General features: G+C 41.5%; 2 protein-coding genes and 1 long non-coding RNA gene across 3 annotated transcripts; all 3 read left to right on the top strand.

Moving 5' to 3' along the window:
- The first annotated feature begins 2,790 nt into the window (after positions 1 to 2,790).
- LOC117496733 (olfactory receptor 11A1-like) lies at positions 2,791 to 12,719 on the top strand. Its single transcript, XM_034148471.1, has 2 exons — positions 2,791 to 3,711; positions 12,546 to 12,719. The coding sequence occupies exons 1-2, from the start codon at positions 2,791 to 2,793 to the stop codon at positions 12,717 to 12,719; spliced, it is 1,095 nt and encodes a 364-aa protein (XP_034004362.1).
- Positions 12,720 to 14,399: 1,680 nt separating this feature from the next.
- On the top strand, positions 14,400 to 15,717 carry LOC117496728 (olfactory receptor 10A6-like). The gene has a single exon (XM_034148465.1). The coding sequence runs from the start codon at positions 14,757 to 14,759 to the stop codon at positions 15,711 to 15,713; it is 957 nt and encodes a 318-aa protein (XP_034004356.1). The 5' UTR covers positions 14,400 to 14,756; the 3' UTR covers positions 15,714 to 15,717.
- Positions 15,718 to 17,350: 1,633 nt separating this feature from the next.
- On the top strand, positions 17,351 to 17,965 carry LOC117496727. The gene is made up of 2 exons (XR_004557320.1): positions 17,351 to 17,466; positions 17,538 to 17,965. It is a non-coding gene; the product is annotated as an uncharacterized LOC117496727 (long non-coding RNA).
- Positions 17,966 to 22,386: the final 4,421 nt, after the last annotated feature.

Below are 22,386 nucleotides of genomic sequence, written 5' to 3' on the forward strand. Positions count from 1 at the left end.
GTTTCTGGTCATCACCATCTTGGTTTCTGCTCGTCACCATCTTGGTTTCTAGTCGTCACCATCTTGGTTTCTAGTCGTCACCATCTTGGTTTCTAGTCGTCACCATCTTGGTTTCTAGTCGTCACCATCTTGGTTTCTAGTCGTCACCATCTTGGTTTGTAGTCGTCAACGTCTTGGTTTCTAGTCGTCACCATCTTGGTTTCTGCTCGTCAACATCTTGGTTTCTGGTCGTCACCATCTTGGTTTCTCGTCGTCACCATCTTGGTTTCTCGTCGTCACCATCTTGGTTTGTAGTAGTGTTAATTTCGTCAGCAATTTTTTTTATTTAGTTTTAGTCTTAGTCCTGTGTTAAATTTCCTTTTTAGTTTTAGTCATATTTAGTCACCTTCATCCTGTTTTTGTTTAGTCAAGTTTTAGTCGACTAAAAGTCTGAGCATTTTAGTCTTATTTTAGTCAAAGAAAACTAACTATTTTAGTCTACTTGTTGTCAATGAAAACTGTTGAGTCTTTTTTAGTCATCAGATTATATTGAACATTTCAGTCAAACTAGTCTAGCCAAAACCAATCATTTGTCATTTTAGTCAAACTTATTTCACAATAAGATTATATCTTGTCCTTATTTGATGAAAAACACAGGTTGAATGATTAAGAGAGCAGCTTTGCAGAGAGTATCTGGTCAGGTTTGTGGTGTTACCAGCTGTGTTATGGCCACATTGCTTCCCTTCTGATAAAACAATGCATTCGCTTTTTTTCTCCGCCTCATTGTAGCAAAAATGGGCCCAAATATCAAATCGTTTCTTTCTCCCAAGCAGTGGTGGCTTTAAACTTTTTCGTTGTCAGTCATTTTGACAGACAGGATCGTAACATTTCCGTCATAATCCATTATTACCCGTCGAGTGCACAATTTATCACTCACTCGCGCTGACGGGGGGTATTCGGTTAACGCGACCACTGCTCCAAAGCCCTGTTGTTGCCATTTTATTTTCTGTTAAATAAGGTTAGTTAGACCATGAGTTAGAGCCGAGTCTTCCTGAAAGTTCACAGTGTGCCGCTGGCCGGTGTAATTCAAATGTACCGCCGCGCGCAGCACAGACACACAGCTGCTGCCCAGCCGCAGCACCGGAAAATGGAACTGCTGGGAGAAAAACTGACTATCAGAGATGTAACGTTATCTTTGATCATATTTCGTCTCCTCATTTTTCGTCAACGAAAGTAAAGAGAGATTTTGGCATAGTTTTTATTTAGTAAACTACATTTTCGTCTCGTCACTTTTCGTCAACGATATTGCATGTTGATTTCGTTACAGTTATTGTTTACTGCCGTCCATGCCGTCTCGTCATCATCTCGTTTTAGTCATGGAAAAAAAGGTCGTTGACGAACATATTTCGTCATAGTTTTAGTCAACGAAATTAACACTAGTTTCTAGTCGTCACCGTCTTGGTTTCTGGTCGTCAACATCTTGGTTTCTGGTCGTCAACATCTTGGTTTCTAGTCGTCAACATCTTGGTTTCTAGTCGTCACCATCTTGGTTTCTAGTCGTCACCATCTTGGTTTCTAGTCGTCACCGTCTTGGTTTCTGGTCGTCAACATCTTGGTTTCTGGTCGTCAACATCTTGGTTTGTAGTCGTCACCGTCTTGGTTTCTGGTCGTCAACATCTTGGTTTGTAGTCATCAACATCTAAGTGTTTGGCCTTTAACATCCTGGTTTTTTTTCTTCAACATCTTAGTAATTGGTCCTCACCATGTTGGCTTTTGGTCGTCAACATTGTCACAATATGTTTATTTTCTGTTTTATTTTTAAATCCATGTTCGTTCCTGGCTGTTGGCCCCTTGATCCTTCCTCTTGTTCCCTTGTTTGTTGAGGTTTAGTTTTTCTTTGTTTATTCTTAGTTTTAAGCTTTTTATAAATTAAAGCTGGCTTTTCGTTGAAACTACGGAGATCTTGTTTTGACTGCTCTTGGGTCCACCTTCTTGCCAAACCGCGATGAACAATAAGTACGAACCAACCAAATAATTGACCAAGCAGGTTTTGGTTTGGACGAAGAGCTTTATGAACTAATATACAGTCTCCAATGTATTTTTGGAGACTGGAAGAGAGCCTCATTAGAGGGGCCAAAGAGGCTGCCCTAAAAAGTCACATATGGAGGTGGCCAACAAGCCCTGGCTAAGGAGCTTATGGCCTGACTGGCTAAGCCTTTTCTCGAGCAGCCTTGAGAGCCAGCCTCCAGCCTGAAACCCCTTCCTGGGATCCCATCCTGCCTTTTGATGTCAGCGGAGCCTTCAGGGGTCTGTGAGAGACGCAAGAGGCTACCAGCCTGAGTCCCAGTAGAAATGCTCCCCTAACCAGCCCCGGCCTCCATGCTTCCAGGCCGGGTCAGGTGCTGGAGCTGAAGCCGGGCTGGAGATGGCAGGATGTTAAAATGACATCTTATCATCTGCCCAGAGAATTCACCAAAGACTCTTCTGTCTGGTTTGTCCGGTGGAGAATCATCTGGTGGTGAAACACTGAGTTACATTAGGAGGATCCTTGAAGGATGACGTCAGTGAGCTGCAGACAGAAGGTAAAAGCAGCAGCTCAGAGTTTCAGCTCAGTGAGGAGAGCAGCACCTCACACTCTCTGGATCTCTGTATTATACACATTAATATAGGACGCTCAGTTTGGATCATCTGTTTTATGTGTTCTCATGATGAAGAACATGTGGTCACTGTTTTTGCCATGTTTAAAGTGACATCTACATCCAGGTAATGCACTGCATAATGTTGTGATGCTTAAAGAACCACAGGAGGATCATGGTGAACTCTACTCACATTTCATATTTCACTATGGTGTCCTACTTCGACACGGGGGTTTTTAAATACTTGTTCTTCATGATTGTCATGTGTTTATATGTGTGTATTATAGGTGCCAACGTGTTGCTGATTGTGGTTATCTGTGTGAACAGGAGCTTACATGAACCTATGTACCTTTTTCTGTGCAGCCTGTTTGTAAATGAACTGTATGGTAGTACAGCTTTGTTTCCATTCCTTCTGGTTCAGATCCTCTCTGACATTCACACTGTTTCTGCTCCGCTCTGCTTCCTGCAGATTTATTCTGTGCATACATACGGCAGTGTGGAATTCATTAATTTAGCTGTCATGTCTTATGACAGATATCTTGCTATCTGTTATCCTCTCCAATATAACACACGTATGACGTTTAAAAAGGTTGCAATGCTTATAACAATGACATGGTTATTGCCTTTTATTGCAATTTGGATTCTAATATCACTGAGTGTGTCTTTACAGCTGTGTGGGAACATCATTAACAAAGTTTACTGTGACAACTACTCCATTGTTAAGCTGGCCTGCTCTGACACTAAAGTCAATAATGTGTATGGACTCATTTTAACTTTTCTCATGATCATGTTTCCTTTGTCTCTGATCGTGTACTCGTACATGAGGATCCTCAGAGTGTGTTTCTCTGGTTGTAAGCAGAGCAGACAGAAAGCTGTCAGCACCTGCACACCTCACCTCGCTTCCCTCATCAACATCTCCCTCGGGGCATTTTTTGAAGTATCACAGAGCAGGTTTAATATGAGCGGTGTACCCAACATGTTGAGAATATTTTTATCATTATATTTCCTCACATGCCAGCCTCTCTTCAGCCCTATGATGTACGGCCTCAACATGTCCAAAATATACATCCTGTGTAAAAATCTGCTGCTAGCTGGGGTTAGGAATAACCTCTAACAGATGAGTTCAGTTTGAGTCAGAAGAGGAGTTATAAATGTTGTCTTTAAAGGTCTGATCTTCATCAGAAAGTGACCACAATCTGTTGCTGCAGTCACTGAAAGCTCTTCTTCTACAGTCAGAGTTTATTTTACTGACATCATGTGTTAATCTTCTATATTAAGAAATGTTGTACGGTCTAAAATGACAATTTATTGGGGTAATTTAGAAACTGGTTTGAAATTGTCCATTGAGCATGAATGAAGTCAGTAAAGACTTTCTCTGACCACATGAACTTAATAAAGTGAATCTAAGTGAAAGCAGCAGAACGTCTGTTCTCCAGTTTCTCTCCTCACAACCAAACTGCCTTTTCTATTACATTTACAGGACACACATTCCCCTAATCTTATACTGACAGATCACAAATACAATTTAAATTTAGAAGTGGTTCCTTTTGAACGTTCCCATCAGGATAAAGTGTCATTCTTTACTTCTTTATTTAATCTCCTACATGATATTGTTACTGCCTTCTAAGAATGTAAACACTCTGTTGTGAAGTAACACTTTGCATTATACACCTTTCTATATCTAATTGATGATTTAACAGGCTGCTATTTAATGAAGTGTGTGTTCATGTATCTTAAATCTTGCTGCTGCTTATTTTTACCATGAATGTGTACTTATTCTATTTAATATGTAAGTCTACTCATTCTATATATGCCTTTGTATCTGCATTGCCTCTTTGCTGTACATTTCCTGATTGGACAAATAAAGGATTTCCGATTCTGATTTTGATTTGGGTTACTCAGGTGTTTTTCCACAGGCCCTGAAAACTGCAGTCATTAAACCGCTCTTGAAAAAGAATAATCTAGATGCTTCAGTAATTAACAATTACAGGCCCATATCAAACCTGCCATTTCTAGGTGAAACCATTGAAAAAGTAGTTTTTCAACAGTTGAGTAACTTCTTGCATTTAAATAACTGTTTGGATGTGTTCCAGTCAGGCTTTCGTCCAAACCACAGCACTGAAACTGCACTTGTTAAGGTCTTCAATGACATCCACTTAAACACAGACAGTGGTAGAACTTCAGTGTTAGTATTATTAGATCTCAGTTCTGCGTTTGACACTGTTGACCACAACATATTACTAGACCGACTAGAAAACTGGGTGGGACTTTCGGCAACAGTTCTAAACTGGTTTGAATCCTACTTAAGCGATCCCGAAGGATTTTGATATCAGTAATGAGGTGTGGCCCTACCTAACCCCTAGATTCCACCGGGTCCGTCTGCGCCGCGTTACGGCAGCGCCGCGGTTTTGGTCCGGCCTCCTCCGGCGTCATACCCTACCGGGCGCGTTTCAGAAGCATTTCAGAAGCGGAGCGTCTTGCCTGCCGGCTCGCAGTTTTTGTTGATTTGGGCATATTTCCTGGACAGGCTACTTTGTACAGACAAAGTTAATAATAACTGTAATATTCCAGTTATAAACGACATGAATCAAAGATGTGTTGCTGTATTTTAGTGGTAAAAAAATGCATTCATCATCATAATTATTCTATATATATAATTTACACAGTGCCTGTAAACCGGAGGAGAACGCTGGCATTTCTCCTCCTACTTGAAAGACTACGGAGGGATAGGGTCTGCAAAATTTGTTTGTGTGTGTGTATATATATATATATATATATATATATGCTATATATGCTCTGAATGTTCCACTTCCTGCCTGCCCGATCTTACGTGACGGCTGCGCCGCGTCAAAAATAGGATTCATCCTAATTTTAGTGGAGCCCTGCGCCGAGGCGCTTCTGGGAACGCTTCTGGGAACGCTTCTGGGAACGCTTCTGGGAACGCTTCTGGGACGCTTCTGGGACGCTTCTGGGACGCTTCTGAGCCGTAACGCGCCGCGTGTGGTGGAATAGCACCCATTGACTAGAGTGGCCGCGATCGCCGTGAGCGCCGCGGTGCAGCCGTAATGCGGCCGTAACGCGCCGCAGACGGACCCGGTGGAATCTAGGGGTTAGTGTGAGTGTGGCAGTGTGCAATCTTACCTTTTAAGCAGGAGAGGAGAGCTCAGATGTCTTTTAAATTGTCCCAATCCAAAAGGTGGGATCAGTTTATTTGAAGAAAAATTGGTCCACAGTTATACAGGGTTTCTACCTTCTCTCGTTACAACATGACAATAATATAAAACATATCATGCGGTGGTCATTTTCTAATCTGAAACCTTAATTCATAGTTTAGACATTAAAGTCTTCCGGCATAATCCAAAGGGATCTCCTCACGGATCGCCGGGGCTAACATTCACAACCTATAGCCTGACAACATTCAGAGGCAACTCCTCATAAATGATCAGTAAGAATTCCGACAGAATCCAGAGGAATCTCCTCACGGATTGAAGGTGCTAACATTCAAACCTCTAGCGTGACAACATTCAGAGGCAGCTCCTCATAAATGGTCAGTAGGATATAACAGTTTCAAGCTTTCATCCAACAATTCACTCAGCATTCAATAAACAGAAATGTAAGCAATATTTACAAAGTTTTGAGAGAACCTTACCGAGGGAAAACCCGGGAGAGAGCATACCAGGGGAATATTATTCTCGGCTATGGCACAAACACCTTTTTCATTGTGGGTTATACAAGAATATAATCAGGGGTGCACATAACTGGTACGCAGGTACGCATGCGTGGCACAAATCTGAATTGCTTAATGTCACTTGTGTCACTACGCGCCTTTGCGTACCTCAAAACATCAAAACAAAACACATATTTAGTCTACACGTGTTTCTTGTCAACACTCAATGGAGACATTAAGCAGCTACGTTGCCGTTTCACTCCCTGCAAAAAATCTTCGGACTTTCTCTGACTGATTGAACTGGTGCTGGCCGAGCCGCGCAGGCCATAACCGACGGACCTGTGAAGCTTTACAGGAGGCAGAGGCTTAGATCACTGGACGACAGAGTTGTTCACCGTGTGCACAGGCAGGGTTAACGTTGGTATGAACAACAGAATTGTGCCAAAACTCCGCCAACTGGCTGCAGTGGGAGACTCCCCTGTGCACATTCTGTGCCCCGCGCACACACTGCAGAACTGCGCTAAATCAGCTGATCACAACGTTCACGCTCTGTGGTCAAGCTGCTGCAGTTTTATTTACAACAAAGTGGAGTAAAACACACAGTTGTAAACTTACTCAGGGTGTTAATGGAAGAGTTTGAAATCAGACGAAGTACTCTGTGTAGGAATACTCTGTTACAGTAAAAGTCCTGCATTCAAAATGTTACTCAAGTAAAAGTAGAAAAGTATTATCATCATAATATACTTAAAGTAGCGACAGTAAAAGTAGTCACTGTGCAGATTGGTCCATTTCAGAATAATATATATGATATGTTTTATAATGATTGATCATTAAAGTGTTCTCAAAGCTGGTAAAGGTGCAGCTAGTTTGAATGACTTTGTATACTGCAGGGTATCTTGTGAATTTACTCCAGGTGGAACTAAAGTCTGATTTAACACTTGATTATATTTCACATCATTCATCCAGATCTCTAAAGTAACTAAAGGTATTCAATACATGTAATGGAATAAAAGTACACAATTTACCTCTGAACTGTAGTGGAGTAGAAGTACAAAGTAGCATCAAAGTCAAGTAAAGTACAAATATCTCAAAATTGTACCTAAGTACAGTACTTGAATAAGTGTACTTAGTAACTTCCCACATCTGAAATCAGATATGACTTCAAGTCATGTGATCATTTCGTAGTATTTGAACCTTCAACTTGGCCTCAGGAAATGCAAGGACTTCACAGTTTTGGCAACACGTTTTGGAGAAAGCAAATCGGAGGCTTAAAAAGAGACAGGGAGGTGCATCTTCATCATCTAGCATGCAAGAAGTGTAAATAGAGGACAGTGAAGGAGACACTGAGGAGGACAGTGAGGAAGACTGCACTTATTAAAACCACGCTTCATGTGGGGTGAGTACCAAACGCTGTCTCCTGGTACTCATCTGAGTAACTCACTAAAAAAGTTATGTGCACCCCTGTCTATAAGTCACAGAAGGTTTCAGAAGATGGGTCCTGAGTTTAGGTGCCCGGAGATGGCCTGATGTAGCTTGTCTAGTCCAATGGTCGTGCTCGTCTCTTGTGTAAACTGTTTGATCATAAAAATACAGTGTTTTTTTGCTAAATTGGACATTTTTTAGAAAAGTGATAACACGAGATTGCAGACGTTTCTCAACTGGAAGCCATGATAGGTTTCTATGCATAACTCCAATATGAGTGCGCTTCTAACAGCGGAGAGCGAGTCTGGCAGCCTTGTTTTGAGCTATTTGTAATTTCTGTATATGTGTTTTTGCTGCTGATGACCATATGACCGGACAGTACTCAAGATGTGACAAAACCAGAGACTGAATGACTTCTTTCAAAGTGGTTGGTGTTACATACTTTGTACATTTTCTCGTCACAGCTATGCTCCTTCCCATTTTAGTTACGATACTGTCTATTTGCTTTGTCCACTGTAAACCAGAATCAAGAACAATGCCAAGCAACTTAGTCTCTTTACCTGTTCCATGGCTGAGCAGCCCGAGTCAGGCTCAACTGAGGATTGCTGCTTAACATATGTCTGGATCCGAACACCATAGCTTTTGTTTTTGCAATGTTGAGTAGCAGTCTGTTATTGTTGACCCAGTCTGCTATGGCTTTCATCTCTATTTGAAGTAGATAGTGTAACTCACTGCATGTTGATGCTGTACTGTACATTGTGGAATCATCAGCATACATTATTACACTGGACTTATTTAATACGTAAGGAAGGCCATTTGTGAATATAGAATACAACAAAGGCCCAAGCGAGCTCCCCTGTGGGACCCCACACTGCAACGCCTTACTGTCAGAAAAGCTCCCATTGAAAAAGCCTCGCTGCCTTCTCCTCGTCAGGTAGCTCTCCATCCAACACATAGCAACAGAACCAAAGCCATAGCATTTGAGTTTGTTCACCAGCAGACTGTGATCGATCACATCGGAAGCTGCGCTAAAGTCTAACATGACAGCTCCTACAAGCCTCCTATCATCTGATCCAGATTTGAACACCGTCCTGACGTCAGGACAGTGTTCAAATCTGGATCAGTTTTTATCAGATCCGTTGCAGCCCCTTTTTTAGAGATTTGGGTATGGAGGAAAATAGAGAGGGTTGTGTTTTCTGACACTTGGTGAGTTCCCTGGAACACCGGGGACACATATTCATGTATAAAAGACGTACAAACGTGCATTTTGCATGATAGGTCCCCTTTAACTGAAGTGAGATGCACCTATAGATACACAATTGCAACGGCAGCGCAGAGACGCTTTGCTGCGTTTAAGGCATCTGTGTTACTTGTTAAATGAAACTCAACTAGCCACTGCCAAAATATCACATAAGAAAGGACTCTGGAAGAACTGTAACGGTTAACTATGGCTTGAAAATGCACTATTTAGTTGAACTAGACAAAATATACATAATAATTAAACCCTTTATATAAAATACATGCATTAACCAAGTCATACGAAACTAAATAAGGTTACGCTATTGTTACATCCATGTGCAAAAAAAGCTAACGTAATGCTAATGTTAGCTAGTTTAACCAACTCCATGCAGTCTTTGCTATTTTACTGAAATATAGATGTTACAAAGACAACACAACCGCCCCTCTAAATTGACAACGTTCACGGTACCTTCTGCCAACATTAGTCTAGCTCGCTGTTAGCTAGTTCTTGTAAATAAATGCTCACATGTGTAAGTTAGCCATCTACTCCGTCACTTTAGCACTTTGGAACTCGGTATTTTAAAGACACAAAACCAACTGGAGTGTGTGTTTAACAACAATATCAAGTTATTTTGAAATGCTGCATTTGTTGAAATTTCTAAAATAATTGGTTGAATAGGTGATAAGAGAGAAACTTACCGATACAGTCCTGGTCTGTCAGAAGCGAGGTGGGCGGGGCTTTTCAGAGCACTTTTTACACTACGTCTTTTAACCCCGAAGTTTTTCACCAACACTTTGGGGCTTGCGGCGCATTTGACTCTAGTAGGTGTTGTAATAACTCTGAAAGAGTCTATGAACTTTGACAATGAATATTTAACACTGGGGAATTTACTGTGTACGGACATATTTTACCAAAAAAGTCCTGACGTTTTCCATTAGTTTCACTACAAATGTGAGCTTTCATCAGATCAGATCATGTCTGCAGTGAAACAGGCGAACTCGTTACACCTCCAGGTATCAGCTCATACATATCAGAGCTAAGTGTTTTTGTTTTGTATGTAGCTTGATAAACTCACAAAACATACTCTCATGTAAACAGTACATTTACACATATAAAGAACTATCCATTTATGTATTTTAATTTTAATTCAAATATATTGAAAGTAGAACAAATAAAATAGAAACAATGCAAAATCAGCTGTTTGTCCGTCTGTCTCTAAACGGGACACCTCCCATCAGTCATCACTTCCGTAAACACTTCCACAAAAGCCTGTGATTGGTCCCGGTCACTATTAGTCATCCCAGGATGCATTGCAAGATCGAATCTGTTTGTGTCTAACGCCTAAAAACGTCTAAATCCACTTTAAATAATCATCAAATGTCAGTTTATAAGCTTTATAAAGTCTCCAGAAGACACTGATGATGCAAATACAACCATATGTGAGAGAGGTTTATCAGTTTAAAATGAGTCTGTAACTTTCTTGGCCTTGGAGATCATTTTCCACTTTCATCATACACTTTTACATCCTGGTGCTTTTAAACTCTATATTGAAATGGGATGAAGGACATCTGGATCTGAAGTGTTCAGAGAAACTAGCTGAGTTAACGTTAGCGTCAGCTGGACAACGTGCATGGAGAAACTCTATTCACTATTTGTATAGCTGTATATGTTTATATCAGAGGAGATATATGACAGATTGTATATTTAATGTTATTGAACGGCTGGAGGTCAGCGGGGTCACAGAGGGGGGGGTCGTCATGTTTCCTGTCTCCTCCGACACTAACGAGCCCCGGTGGACCCCCTGGGTCTGTGTGGACACTCGGACACTAACGAGCTTCTCTAACGGGCTAATTAGCACACATTGCATCTTGGGAGGACAACTTGTAACCATGGTTACTGCTGTAAACAGCTGTGTGTGAACTCCTGGAGGCCAGTTGAATTTCAGCCAAATGACCAAGGACCTGATGGGGGGGCTAATTAGGTCTCAGTAATGAGCAGCAGGTAAACAACTCTAATTCTAATATTAAATAAAAATGTAACTTAATGTTTTTTTAGTAATATGTTGGTGTACGTATGTAAGAGTTGTAAAGGGATAAAATAATAATAAAATAACAAAAACAAGATAGAAAGGAAATGAGGAAGTGACAACTAGTTTAAAATGAATAAGGTATTTCACTGTTTGCATATATCAAATTATTATTGTGGGTAAAAGTACTATATACTATATGTGAAGTGAAATCAGTCAGATGTTGCAAAGTCATTTGGGGATTTCGGTTGATTTTAGAATATCACACTTTTATCGCCAAATGATAAATAGCTTGTAAAGACAGGGTGACAACTCCCTCCCTACGTCTCCCTGAATTAATGATTGACAGGCTGACCATAACGAGGCAGGGTCCGAGACTGGGGGTTACATCAGATCTCAAATAAACAGTAAAGTCTTGCCTTTCAGAATATCAAAATACTATCGGCAAATTCAGATAATAAATACGGTGTTCAAGTTAGTAAAGGTACGGTGACAAGCTGAACGACAGAGGCATTACAACAGGCTGTGTTTTTAGAAGAACCACCGGACAAAAACCTGCCTCTGCACAACATGGAAGCTCCTGTCAGCCATCTTTTCAGATAAGATGAGTAGGCGAACACCAGCTACTGGTTGACAGAGCAGTCACGGGAGACAGTTAGACCAGACACAGTAACTATGGATACTGGAATGCTAGGAGCTGTAAGAGGTCAACAGGACACTAATGGCGCATTTCCACTGCAGGGCCTCGTACGGCTTAGTACGGTATAATTAGGCCTTGGTAGGCCAGGCTCACTTTATGCTGCGTTTCCATTACAGTTTAGGAACTGGGGTAGTAACTATAGTAACGCAGTGTAGGCGGAGCCGTGACGTCAACTTCAATGCAAACCACAAAACCAAACATCAGCCGTTAGCTGTTAGCACTCAGAGCTCACAGCTCCTCATATCTGTTCAGAAACTAGACAAAAGTTAAACAAGTACAAACCACAGACTGCCTGTGTCATGGTGAATACAGTCGCTGCTTTATTTATGTCTGTATAGGCCGTTGTTGTGAGTGTGGACGGTCGGAGCATATACTGCGTTAGCTTAGCCAATCTCCATCTAGAAAACAAGCATTTTAAAAGGTGTTTCTCCTGCCGTCTGTCTGCAGACTTGTCAAAGCATTAATTCATGGTTTTTACTAACCGGTATCAGTATGTTGTTACTTCATAATTTTGAAACGTGTATTACAATTAAATCACGGTAAAATATGTTCATTGTGTTGTAGTTGTAGCCACTCATGTCACTAGTTTAGCATATTCAGCCTGGTTGTTGGCCCGGAAAGAACCACGATTTTGGAGGTACCCGTTAGTCGGAACTACCCCTAGTGGAAACGCAACAACAAACGGGCCGGGTTTGGCACGGCACGCTTAAACCGTGCTACGCGCTGCAGTGGAAATGCGCCATAAGATCCTTCATCCAGAAAGCAATGTGACTGAGGAAGACGACCCTAGAGGCCAACTCAAAGCCAACTGCACAAGTCACCATAAAGTGTGACATGTACCAAGGAGATGTTCTGTCCCCGCTGCTGTTCTGCAGAGGGCTGAACCCCCTCAGTCAGATCATCAACAAGAGAGGCTACAGATACCGGTTCCAAAAAGGATCGACCATCAGACACCTCCTCTACGTGATGACATCAAGCTGTACGACAGGAATGAACCAGACATCGACTCACTGATCCACATCACTAGGCTCTACAGCAACGTCATCTGAATGTCATTGGGACTAGATACGTGTGGTCAGATGGTAGCTGCAACATGGCATATGTATTTTTTCTTCTATGATACACTGTGACGTATTAAATGTAATCCTTGTGATTTTTTAATGCTGATAAAGGTATAACCTTGTATGTGATCAATAAGTAGATTTTCTGTGATCAATAAGTAGATTTTCAAAAGATTTATTGTCATATTCACATAAGCTACAGAGTAGGAATGGCAATGCAATTCTTATGACCCGAGCTCCTCCAACAATGCAACGTAATATGATCAAAAGGGTGGAATGTAATGGGAAATGTTATCATGCTGAGTGAGCCTTCAAAGTTCACCATGTGCTCTTCTTCAGCAGTTAAGATAACTTCTATCTATTGTGAGAGGGTGATGACCTTTAACCTCTACGGAATGCAGACATTAAGGCTCTCCATGCAGCAAGCAGATGTTTCCTGGACATCTTGACCACTCCCCTTCTTCCTTTACCTGTCTGATTTTGTGAATATAAGACCTTCAGTAAATCTCCTGACTTTTGTATTTCGCTGCAGACTGCTTGACAATCTGTAACGTTTTACCTTCTTGTGAGAATAAACTCTAAAAGACTGTCTTATTTCAAGAATCCTAATTTCAGTAAAACGGAAAGGTTTCTTCACCATTTTTTATAATTTGTTAGTTGGTCTCGGTTCATTTCCACCACACAGGTCAGCCTGAACCAGCCCTCACTGTAAGAGGAGAGTCTTCAGTCTATAGCAGCAGAACTAGCAGCTGGTCCCAGGTCAGCCTGAACCAGCCCTCACTGTAAGAGGAGAGTCTTCAGTCTATAGCAGCAGAACTAGGAGCTGGTCCCAGGTCAGTCTGAACCAGCCCTCACTGTAAGAGGAGAGTCTTCAGTCTATAGCAGCAGAACTAGGAGCTGGTCCCAGGTCAGTCTGAACCAGCCCTCACTATAAGAGGAGAGTCTTCAGTCTATAGCAGCAGAACTAGCAGCTGGTCCCAGGTCAGTCTGAACCCTCACTGTAAGAGGAGAGTCTTCAGTCTATAGCAGCAGAACTAGGAGCTGGTCTCAGGTCAGTCTGAACCAGCCCTCACTGTAAGAGGAGAGTCTTCAATCTATAGCAGCAGAACTAGCAGCTGGTCCCAGGTCAGTCTGAATCAGCCCTCACTGTAAGAGGAGAGTCTTCAGTCTATAGCAGCAGAACTAGGGGCTGGTCCCAGGTCAGTCTGAACCAGCCCTCACTGTAAGAGGAGAGTCTTCAGTCTATAGCAGCAGAACTAGGGGCAGGTTCCCAGGTCAGTCTGAACCAGCCCTCACTGTAAGAGGAGAGTCTTCAGTCTATAGCAGCAGAACTAGGAGCTGGTCCCAGGTCAGCCTGAACCAGCCCTCACTATAAGAGGAGAGTCTTCAGTCTATAGCAGCAGAACTAGGAGCTGGTCCCAGGTCAGCCTGAACCAGCCCTCACTGTAAGAGGAGAGTCTTCAGTCTATAGCAGCAGAACTAGGAGCTGGTCCCAGGTCAGCCTGAACCAGCCCTCACTATAAGAGGAGAGTCTTCAGTCTATAGCAGCAGAACTAGCAGCTGGTCCCAGGTCAGTCTGAACCAGCCCTCACTGTAAGAGGAGAGTCTTCAGTCTATAGCAGCAGAACTAGGGGCAGGTCCCAGGTCAGTCTGAACCAGCCCTCACTGTAAGAGGAGAGTCTTCAGTCTATAGCAGCAGAACTAGCAGCTGGTCCCAGGTCAGTCTGAATCAGCCCTCATTATAAGAGGAGAGATCAAACTTTAGTTTGATCTTGATTTGATACGATGGTAGAGGGGGCCTGGCCTGTTGGGCTCTGGTGTTCTGGAAGCTTTAAAGCAGCAGAAGTCTCTGCAGCTGACAGAAGGGACTGCAGCAGTCTGCAGCACAGCAGGTGAGACACACTGCACTGTGTGATGTGCTCATGTTGCATTCATTTACAGTTCCTAACACACTCTGGGGGGGATGGTAAGTTAAGACTGTGAAGTTCAAATGTGCTCAGATATATCAACGTTTAACCTCTAAGAATGATGTCCAATTCAACTTCAGAAACTGTATCATATTTCATTCTTGGAGCTTATTTGAATATTGGATATTTGAGGTACTTGTGTTTCATGATAACTGCCATGGTGTACATTGTGATTGTTGTTGCCAACACGTCTCTGATTGTGGTTATCTGTGTGAACAGGAGCTTACATGAACCTATGTACCTTTTTCTGTGCAGCCTGTTTGTAAATGAACTGTATGGTAGTACAGGGTTGTTTCCATTCCTTCTGGTTCAGATCCTCTCTGACATTCACACTGTTTCTGCTCCGCTCTGCTTCCTGCAGATTTTCTGCTTGTACACATATGGAGGTATAGAGTTTTGTAATTTAGCCGTCATGTCTTATGACAGATATCTTGCTATCTGTTGTCCTCTGCAATATAACACACGTATGACTTCTAACAAGGCGCTTATCCTCATTATTCTGCTTTGGTTGTATAGTTTTGTGAAATCATTGATACCTTTATCTTTGAACATCCGTTTGACACTGTGTGGGAACATCATTAATAGTTTGTATTGTAATAACTACCTTATTGTAAAGTTGGCATGTTCTGACACTCAGGTGAACAACATTTATGGAGTGTTTGCTATTGCTCTCACCATCTTAGTCCCTGTGCTTCCAATCCTCTTCTCTTACATGAGGATCCTCAGAGTGTGTTTCTCTGGTTCCAAACAGACCAGACAGAAAGCTGTCAGTACCTGCACACCTCACCTTGTTTCCCTCCTCAACTTCTCTTTTGGCTGCGGCTTTGAAATACTTCAGACTAGATTTGATATGAGCGGTGTTCCCAGTGTGCTGCGTATTATTCTCTCACTGTATTTTCTCATCATACAGCCACTAATGAACCCCGTCATGTACGGACTGCAAATGTCCAAACTACGAAACATATGTCAACATGTGCTCTGTTCTAAACTGTTGTCTGGTAGGCCTGATAACTAAAGTGTGAATGACTCCTAAAACCATGTCTTAAATGTGCTGATTACAAATTGAATACATGTGACTGTGTTCATAGTGTTGATTATAATGTGTTATATATCCACATGATTTACAGACAGATGTCACCTTAATGTTTACACTGGGAAATATAAACCTATATTTATGGAGAGATGGAGATGAAAAAAATGCTTAAAAAGAAAATGAAATGTAGAATGTTTATAAAAATGAATTAACTTTATGAAGTTAAAGTGGCCAACACCTCTCCAACAGCAACCAAAGCATTAAAGTAGAAATGTGCACATTTTTGTATCTAGCTGCTGTTCATTTGCATTCATATTTTAATGCAATGTATTCATGTAAAGCCTTTGTTTGAATTGTAATGTAGTACAGAGCATATTACATTACATGTTACTTGTTAGACGCTTTTATCCAAAGCGACTTACATACTCAATACTGTGGACAATATATGTTGAAGGTATATCTTATGACATGTTTTTTATATGAAATAAACTCACTGGAAACGGTAACTGAGTGAATTGTGTGAGCAGGGCCAGGTTGCATGTTGATAAAACACTTAATGATATCTTTATGATGATTCATGTTGAAAGTCATCTGTAGGTTCACTAATAAATCATTAACAGATAAGTATATATACTGTCTATAAACTGTATATATACTTATATACAGTATATAGACACTTTAACAGGAAATGCACACACACAGAGATCTCTGTCCTGAGCCTGAGGGAAGGAGTGTTGATATACTCGCACAAATATATATATATATCAAAGTCAAAGTCAACTTTAATATCAATTTCAAAATATGTTTGTACACACAGAAAGATCGAAATACTGTTTCCCACAGTCCCGAGGTATAAAAAACACACATTAAAATACAAGAACACTCAATAATTACAAAAAAACACAAAATAACCGTTTACTTCAAGTAAGCAGGATATATATAAAAAAAGATGATAGTGCAAATGAGTGCAAACATTTCCATAGCAGCGTCAAAGTCACTGGTGCTGGATTGTTTGTGTGTGTGGGGGGTGATAAAGTCCCGGTCCAGTGGGGGCAGGTCGGAGAGGTGAGATATATGAATGTATAATAATAATAATAATGGGTTTCATTTGTAACGCACTTCATATTTGAAGTCAAGTCCCGAAGTGCTACACGCAGTGAGCATGGAACAATATAAAACAGCACACAACACGGTAGAATGAAGAGTACAAAAAAGCAGTAAAAAGAAACAATAAAAAAAAAAAAAGGTCTGGGCTCTATTGAAGAGATGGGTTTTGAGGCCTTTTTTAAAAGCGTCCACGGTCTGTGGTGCTCTCATGTGGTCGGGGAGAGCGTTCCACAGACTGGGAGCAGCTGAGCAGAAGGTCCGGTCTCCCATAGTACGGAGCTTAGTCCTGGGGCGTTTGAGGATGTTGGATTTGCTGGAGCGGGAGGTCCGCAAGGAGGTATGGGGGGTGAGGAGTTCCTTGAGGTAGGGAGGGGCAGTTCCATGGACACACTGGTGGGTTAGGACGGAGACCTTGAATTCGATCCTCAGTTCCACGGGGAGCCAGTGTAATATATTTGTATAAACGTACATGTATTTATGTTCATCTTCTCTACGTTCCTGTGCAGATCAGGAAGGACTGTCCAGAGAGCGGGACTCAGATAAACAGCAGACTGACTCTAATGGCCACTACTGAGCACCCATTTGCTGTCGTGGGGAAGGGGCTACTGCAGCAGCGACTGTATTGTCAGTAAGTTACGCCCGGGATGGAAACAGTGCCTTGATGTTGTTCCATCTGTATTTATTTGCCTCTTCGTCCAGAGCCGGCAGTGATGGCCGTGTTGCCCGAGCCGAAAGAAGGAGGAGGAGGAAGTCTATGTGTAAGGCCCTAGCCAGCATGTTGATGTTTTTGTTATTATTCCTGTTTTTATTTAGTTTCTCTCATTTCAGTTTCAGCTTTCCTGCCCTTGATTGAACTCCACCTGCTTCCCATCCCGAATTAGCCTCACCTGTGCCCCATTATCATCACTCCCCCCGACTATTTAGTCTTTGTCCACATTCCCCTCAGTGCCAGTTCGTCTTTGTTACTCCTAGCGTTCCAGCAGTGTTTATTCCTAGTATCTTGATTCCACGTGTACCTGACCCAGCTTCGTGTCCTGACCCTGTTCCTGCCTCGTCTGTGTTGGTTGCCTTACTGACTGATCTCCCGTGTACCGAACCTCTGCTATAAAGACCCTTTTGCAACCTAAGCCTCTGTCCCTGAGTCGTGCTATTGAGTCCTCTACTGGTGTTCATTCAGTCAAGTAGTTATACAAATTCAGTTTCAATCACATTAGTATGCATAAAAAGTGACAGGTGCTGTGACAGGTCACACCTACTACTACTTATGCTAATGAGCCCCTTTGATATGCTAATGAGCCCCTTTGTTCGAGGTGTTATCGCGTGTAGGTGTGATATCACAGATAGGTGTGATATCCTTTGATGTGAGGGGTGAGGTGTTGTAACATGTAGGTGTGATATTCCCCCTTGTAGTAGATCCTTTGTTGTCTAATCTAATTAGCCTTTGATGTCTGCCATTTGTTGTCTAATCTAATTAGCCCTTTGATGTCTGTCCTTTGATGTAAGGGGGGTGAGGTGTTGTAACATGTAGGTGTGATATTCCCCCTTGTAGTAGATCCTTTGTTGTCTAATCTAATTAGCCTTTGATGTCTGACCTTTGTTGTCTAATCTAATTAGCCCTTTGATGTCTGTCCTTTGATGTAAGGGGGTGAGGTGTTGTAACATGTAGGTGTGATATCACACCGGAGTGTTATAAGCCTTTGATGTCAATCTAATTAGCCCTTTGATGTCAGTCCTTTGATGTAAGGGGGGTGAGGTGTTGTAACATGTAGGTGTGATATCACACCGGAGTGTTATAAGCCTTTGATGTCAATCTAATTAGCCCTATGATGTATGTCCTTTGATCAGTGTTTGTAACTAGTGTTAAGGTAGTCTCTTTGAAGTTGTGTGAGACTGTCTCGCACCCCCGTCCTCCTCCCACCCCTTCTGTCACCCTTCCTTTTGCTGTGATGTCAGAAGATAGAGGTGGGGGTGGAGTTAGGTAAAAAAGAAATCCGTGCAAACTAGATAAAAAGCCAGTAATTTCCACTCACCAAGTCACCTAAACTTTCAAAAACGAAAATGGCAAAGAGACGCATCGATATGGGTTTAATCAGCGAGACGCCTGTGACAGTCGGGAGCGCCAGTCAAGAAACGGATGCAGTATCTGTGCCGGGTTCAGACCCTCCGTCTGAGGTTCTTCATGAAAAATGGAGTCTGGATGTGTGAGACTGTCTCCCCTCACACCGCCTCCCACCTCTCCCCTCCCCCTGCCTGTCACCTCCTGATTTTGCTATCAGCCATTAATTCTCATTCACTAAGTCACCTAAAAAATTAGATTAGTTTTTAATAGGATTTGTGTTAACTATGGATGTTCTCTTAAGTTGTATGGCTTGTGAACTAATGTTTAATTACTTTACTAACTACAAGGGACTCTCTTTTTGAAAAGTTGGTAATACTAATTAAAAAATATGTTAATGACCCCCTGATATTGTATTTGTAATGTTTAATTACTTCACACAACTTTAAAAGCCCCTATGAAGTTGTTGTTAACTAAGGATGTTCTTTTGTCAACTAATGTTTAATTACTTTAACTACAACGAAGTCTCTTTGAAGAGGGTAATAATAATTTAAAGATCTTAATGACCCCTTGATCTTGTCTTTTTATTGTTTAATTACTTTATTAACTATAAGGAAGATTTACTGGTGTGCTTCCCTAGATGATGTAAATAGTCTAAGTGTCATGTTAGGGGGACATTACGGAACTCAGGAGTCCGCCCTTGGAGGCTTGGAGAGCGGATAAAGAGAGGTGTATTTACTGGTGTTGAGCCCTGGATGATGTAAATAGTCCAAGTGCCATGGTAGGGGGACATTACGGAACTCAGGAGTCCGCCCTTTGAGGCTTTGTTAACATTAATGCTTTTTGCTTTTGTTTTTGTTACTAAGATACTTTTTAGATACACTTTTGAAGTGAGCAATACTTTACAACTGGTAGAAAGTTAAGTACTTTGTATGGAATTGGGTTTTCTTTAGAGCTGTTTTCAGTGAGACAATGCAGTTTCTGATCATTTTAAGTTTCAAGGCTTTATGGCTTTATGGCATATGCCCATTAGCTACAGTGTAGATATGTCAATGAAAAACATAGGTCACAGGCTCCTCCAACAGTGCAACAAATATATATATATATATATATATATATATATATATATACATATAGAGCACATAAAACAGATAAAATACTGCAATAGAATGTTTTGATATGACAGATTTGTGCGTAATTCTCTCACAAAGGAACCGTAAGATACACGTTTATGTATGGAAAACTTTATAACTTGGTAAAATATTCATTCATTTGTAATGAATTACTTGACTAACATTACTTTTTTTAAATATATGTTTTTAGATGCTTTACTTTGATTTCTTTCATGTTATTTTAACACAACATTACTTTTTTCATATTTTTCAACATACTGTGATATTTGTTTTTCTCTCCTTTTTCCATTATATTTTTGAATATACAGTGATTTTTATCAAAATACAACATGCAACTATTACATTATACAATATTACGACTTTTTGCGATATTTTCAACACAATATACTTGTACCTTTTTTTTTTTTTGTAGGGCTTCAGGATATTTGGCATGTCATGCATAAAACCGGTGTCATCTTTCCTGAAACTGACGTGCTGTCCGTTTTACAAACAAGTTATTTTTCTGCTTCTTCACCCTCTGAATTTTCCTCCCCGTCCCTCTTCCTTCAGCCATCACAACAACAATCAAGTCAGATCTGTAAAAATTAAACACCTCTTCCCAAAGCGTGACTTCCCTATTGAGGGGGTAGGGCAGTAGGGCCTAACCCGATTGGCCAAATATACTAGCATGCAGAAATGCAAGGACTTCACAGTTTTGGCAACACGTTTTGGAGAAAGCAAATCGGAGGCTTAAAAAGAGACAGGGAGGTGCATCTTCATCATCTAGCTTGCAAGAAGTGTAAATAGAGGACAGTGAAGGAGACACTGAGGAGGACCATGCTTCGTGTGGGGTGAGTACCAAACGCTGTCTCCTGGTACTCATCTGAGTAACTCACTAAAAAAGTATGTGCACCCCTGAATATAATTGATTATATTTGATTATAACTAACTTTCGTTTTAAGTATTCAACCTAATATGGAGATCTCAACAATAGCTAAATGAATGATCTTAAATTGTGTAACCAATGCACGCTCACACAAGAACTTAGGCAATTCGAAGTGCTTTACAAAAATGAAAGACATTAAGAGCATTAAGAAAATGAAACAGATTGTGACAATGTTGACGACAAGAAACCAAGATGGTGACGACTAGAAACCAAGATGGTGACGACAAGAAACCAAGATGGTGATGACTACAAACCAAGATGGTGACGACTAGAAACCAAGATGGTGACCACTAGAAACCAAGATGGTGACGACCAGAAACCAAGATGGTGACGACAAGAAACCAAGATGGTGACGACTAGAAACCAAGATGGTGACGGGTAGAAACCAAGATGGTGACGACTAGAAACCAAGATGGTGATGACTACAAACCAAGATGGTGACGATCAGAAACCAAGATGGTGATGACTACAAACCAAGATGTTGACGGGTAGAAACCAAGATGGTGACGACCAGAAACCAAGATGGTGACGGGTAGAAACCAAGATGGTGACGGGTAGAAACCAAGATGGTGACGACCAGAAACCAAGATGGTGACGACAAGAAACCAAGATGGTGACGACTAGAAACCAAGATGGTGACGGGTAGAAACCAAGATGGTGACGACTAGAAACCAAGATGGTGATGACTACAAACCAAGATGTTGACGACCAGAAACCAAGAAGGTGATGACTACAAACCAAGATGGTGACGACCAGAAACCAAGATGGTGACGACAAGAAACCAAGATGGTGACGACTAGAAACCAAGATGGTGACGACTAGAAACCAAGATGGTGATGACTACAAACCAAGATGGTGACGACCAGAAACCAAGATGGTGACGACAAGAAACCAAGATGTTGACGACTAGAAACCAAGATGGTGACGACCAGAAACCAAGATGGTGACGACCAGAAACTAAGATGGTGACGACTAGAAACCAAGATGTTGACGACCAGAAACTAAGATGGTGACGACTAGAAACCAAGATGGTGACGACCAGAAACCAAGATGGTGACGACCAGAAAACAAGATGGTGACGACTAGAAACCAAGATGGTGACGACTAGAAACCAAGATGGTGACGACTAGAAACCAAGATGGTGACGACTAGAAACCAAGATGGTGACGACTAGAAACCAAGATGGTGACGACCAAAAAACAAGATGGTGACGGGTAGAAACCAAGATGGTGACGGGTAGAAACCAAGATGGTGACGACCAGAAACCAAGATGGTGACGACTAGAAACCAAGATGGTGATGACTACAAACCAAGATGTTGACGACCAGAAACCAAGACGGTGATGACTACAAACCAAGATGGTGACGACCAGAAACCAAGATGGTGACGACAAGAAACCAAGATGGTGACGACTAGAAACCAAGATGGTGACGA

This window comes from Trematomus bernacchii, unplaced genomic scaffold (assembly GCF_902827165.1).
Source record: "Trematomus bernacchii unplaced genomic scaffold, fTreBer1.1, whole genome shotgun sequence".
Taxonomy (NCBI): Eukaryota; Metazoa; Chordata; class Actinopteri; order Perciformes; family Nototheniidae; genus Trematomus; species Trematomus bernacchii.

What these genes read in the sequence shown, in the direction of transcription:
- LOC117496728 (XM_034148465.1), top strand. Translation starts at nt 14,757, where the DNA reads ATGATGTCCAATTCAACTTCAGAAACTGTATCATATTTCATTCTTGGA.
- LOC117496733 (XM_034148471.1), top strand. Translation starts at nt 2,791, where the DNA reads ATGGTGAACTCTACTCACATTTCATATTTCACTATGGTGTCCTACTTC. An exon ending in AAAATCTGCTGCTAGCTGGG is followed by an intron (nt 3,712 to 12,545) that starts GTTAGGAATAAC and finishes GCTGTTCTGCAG; the next exon opens with AGGGCTGAACCCCCTCAGTC.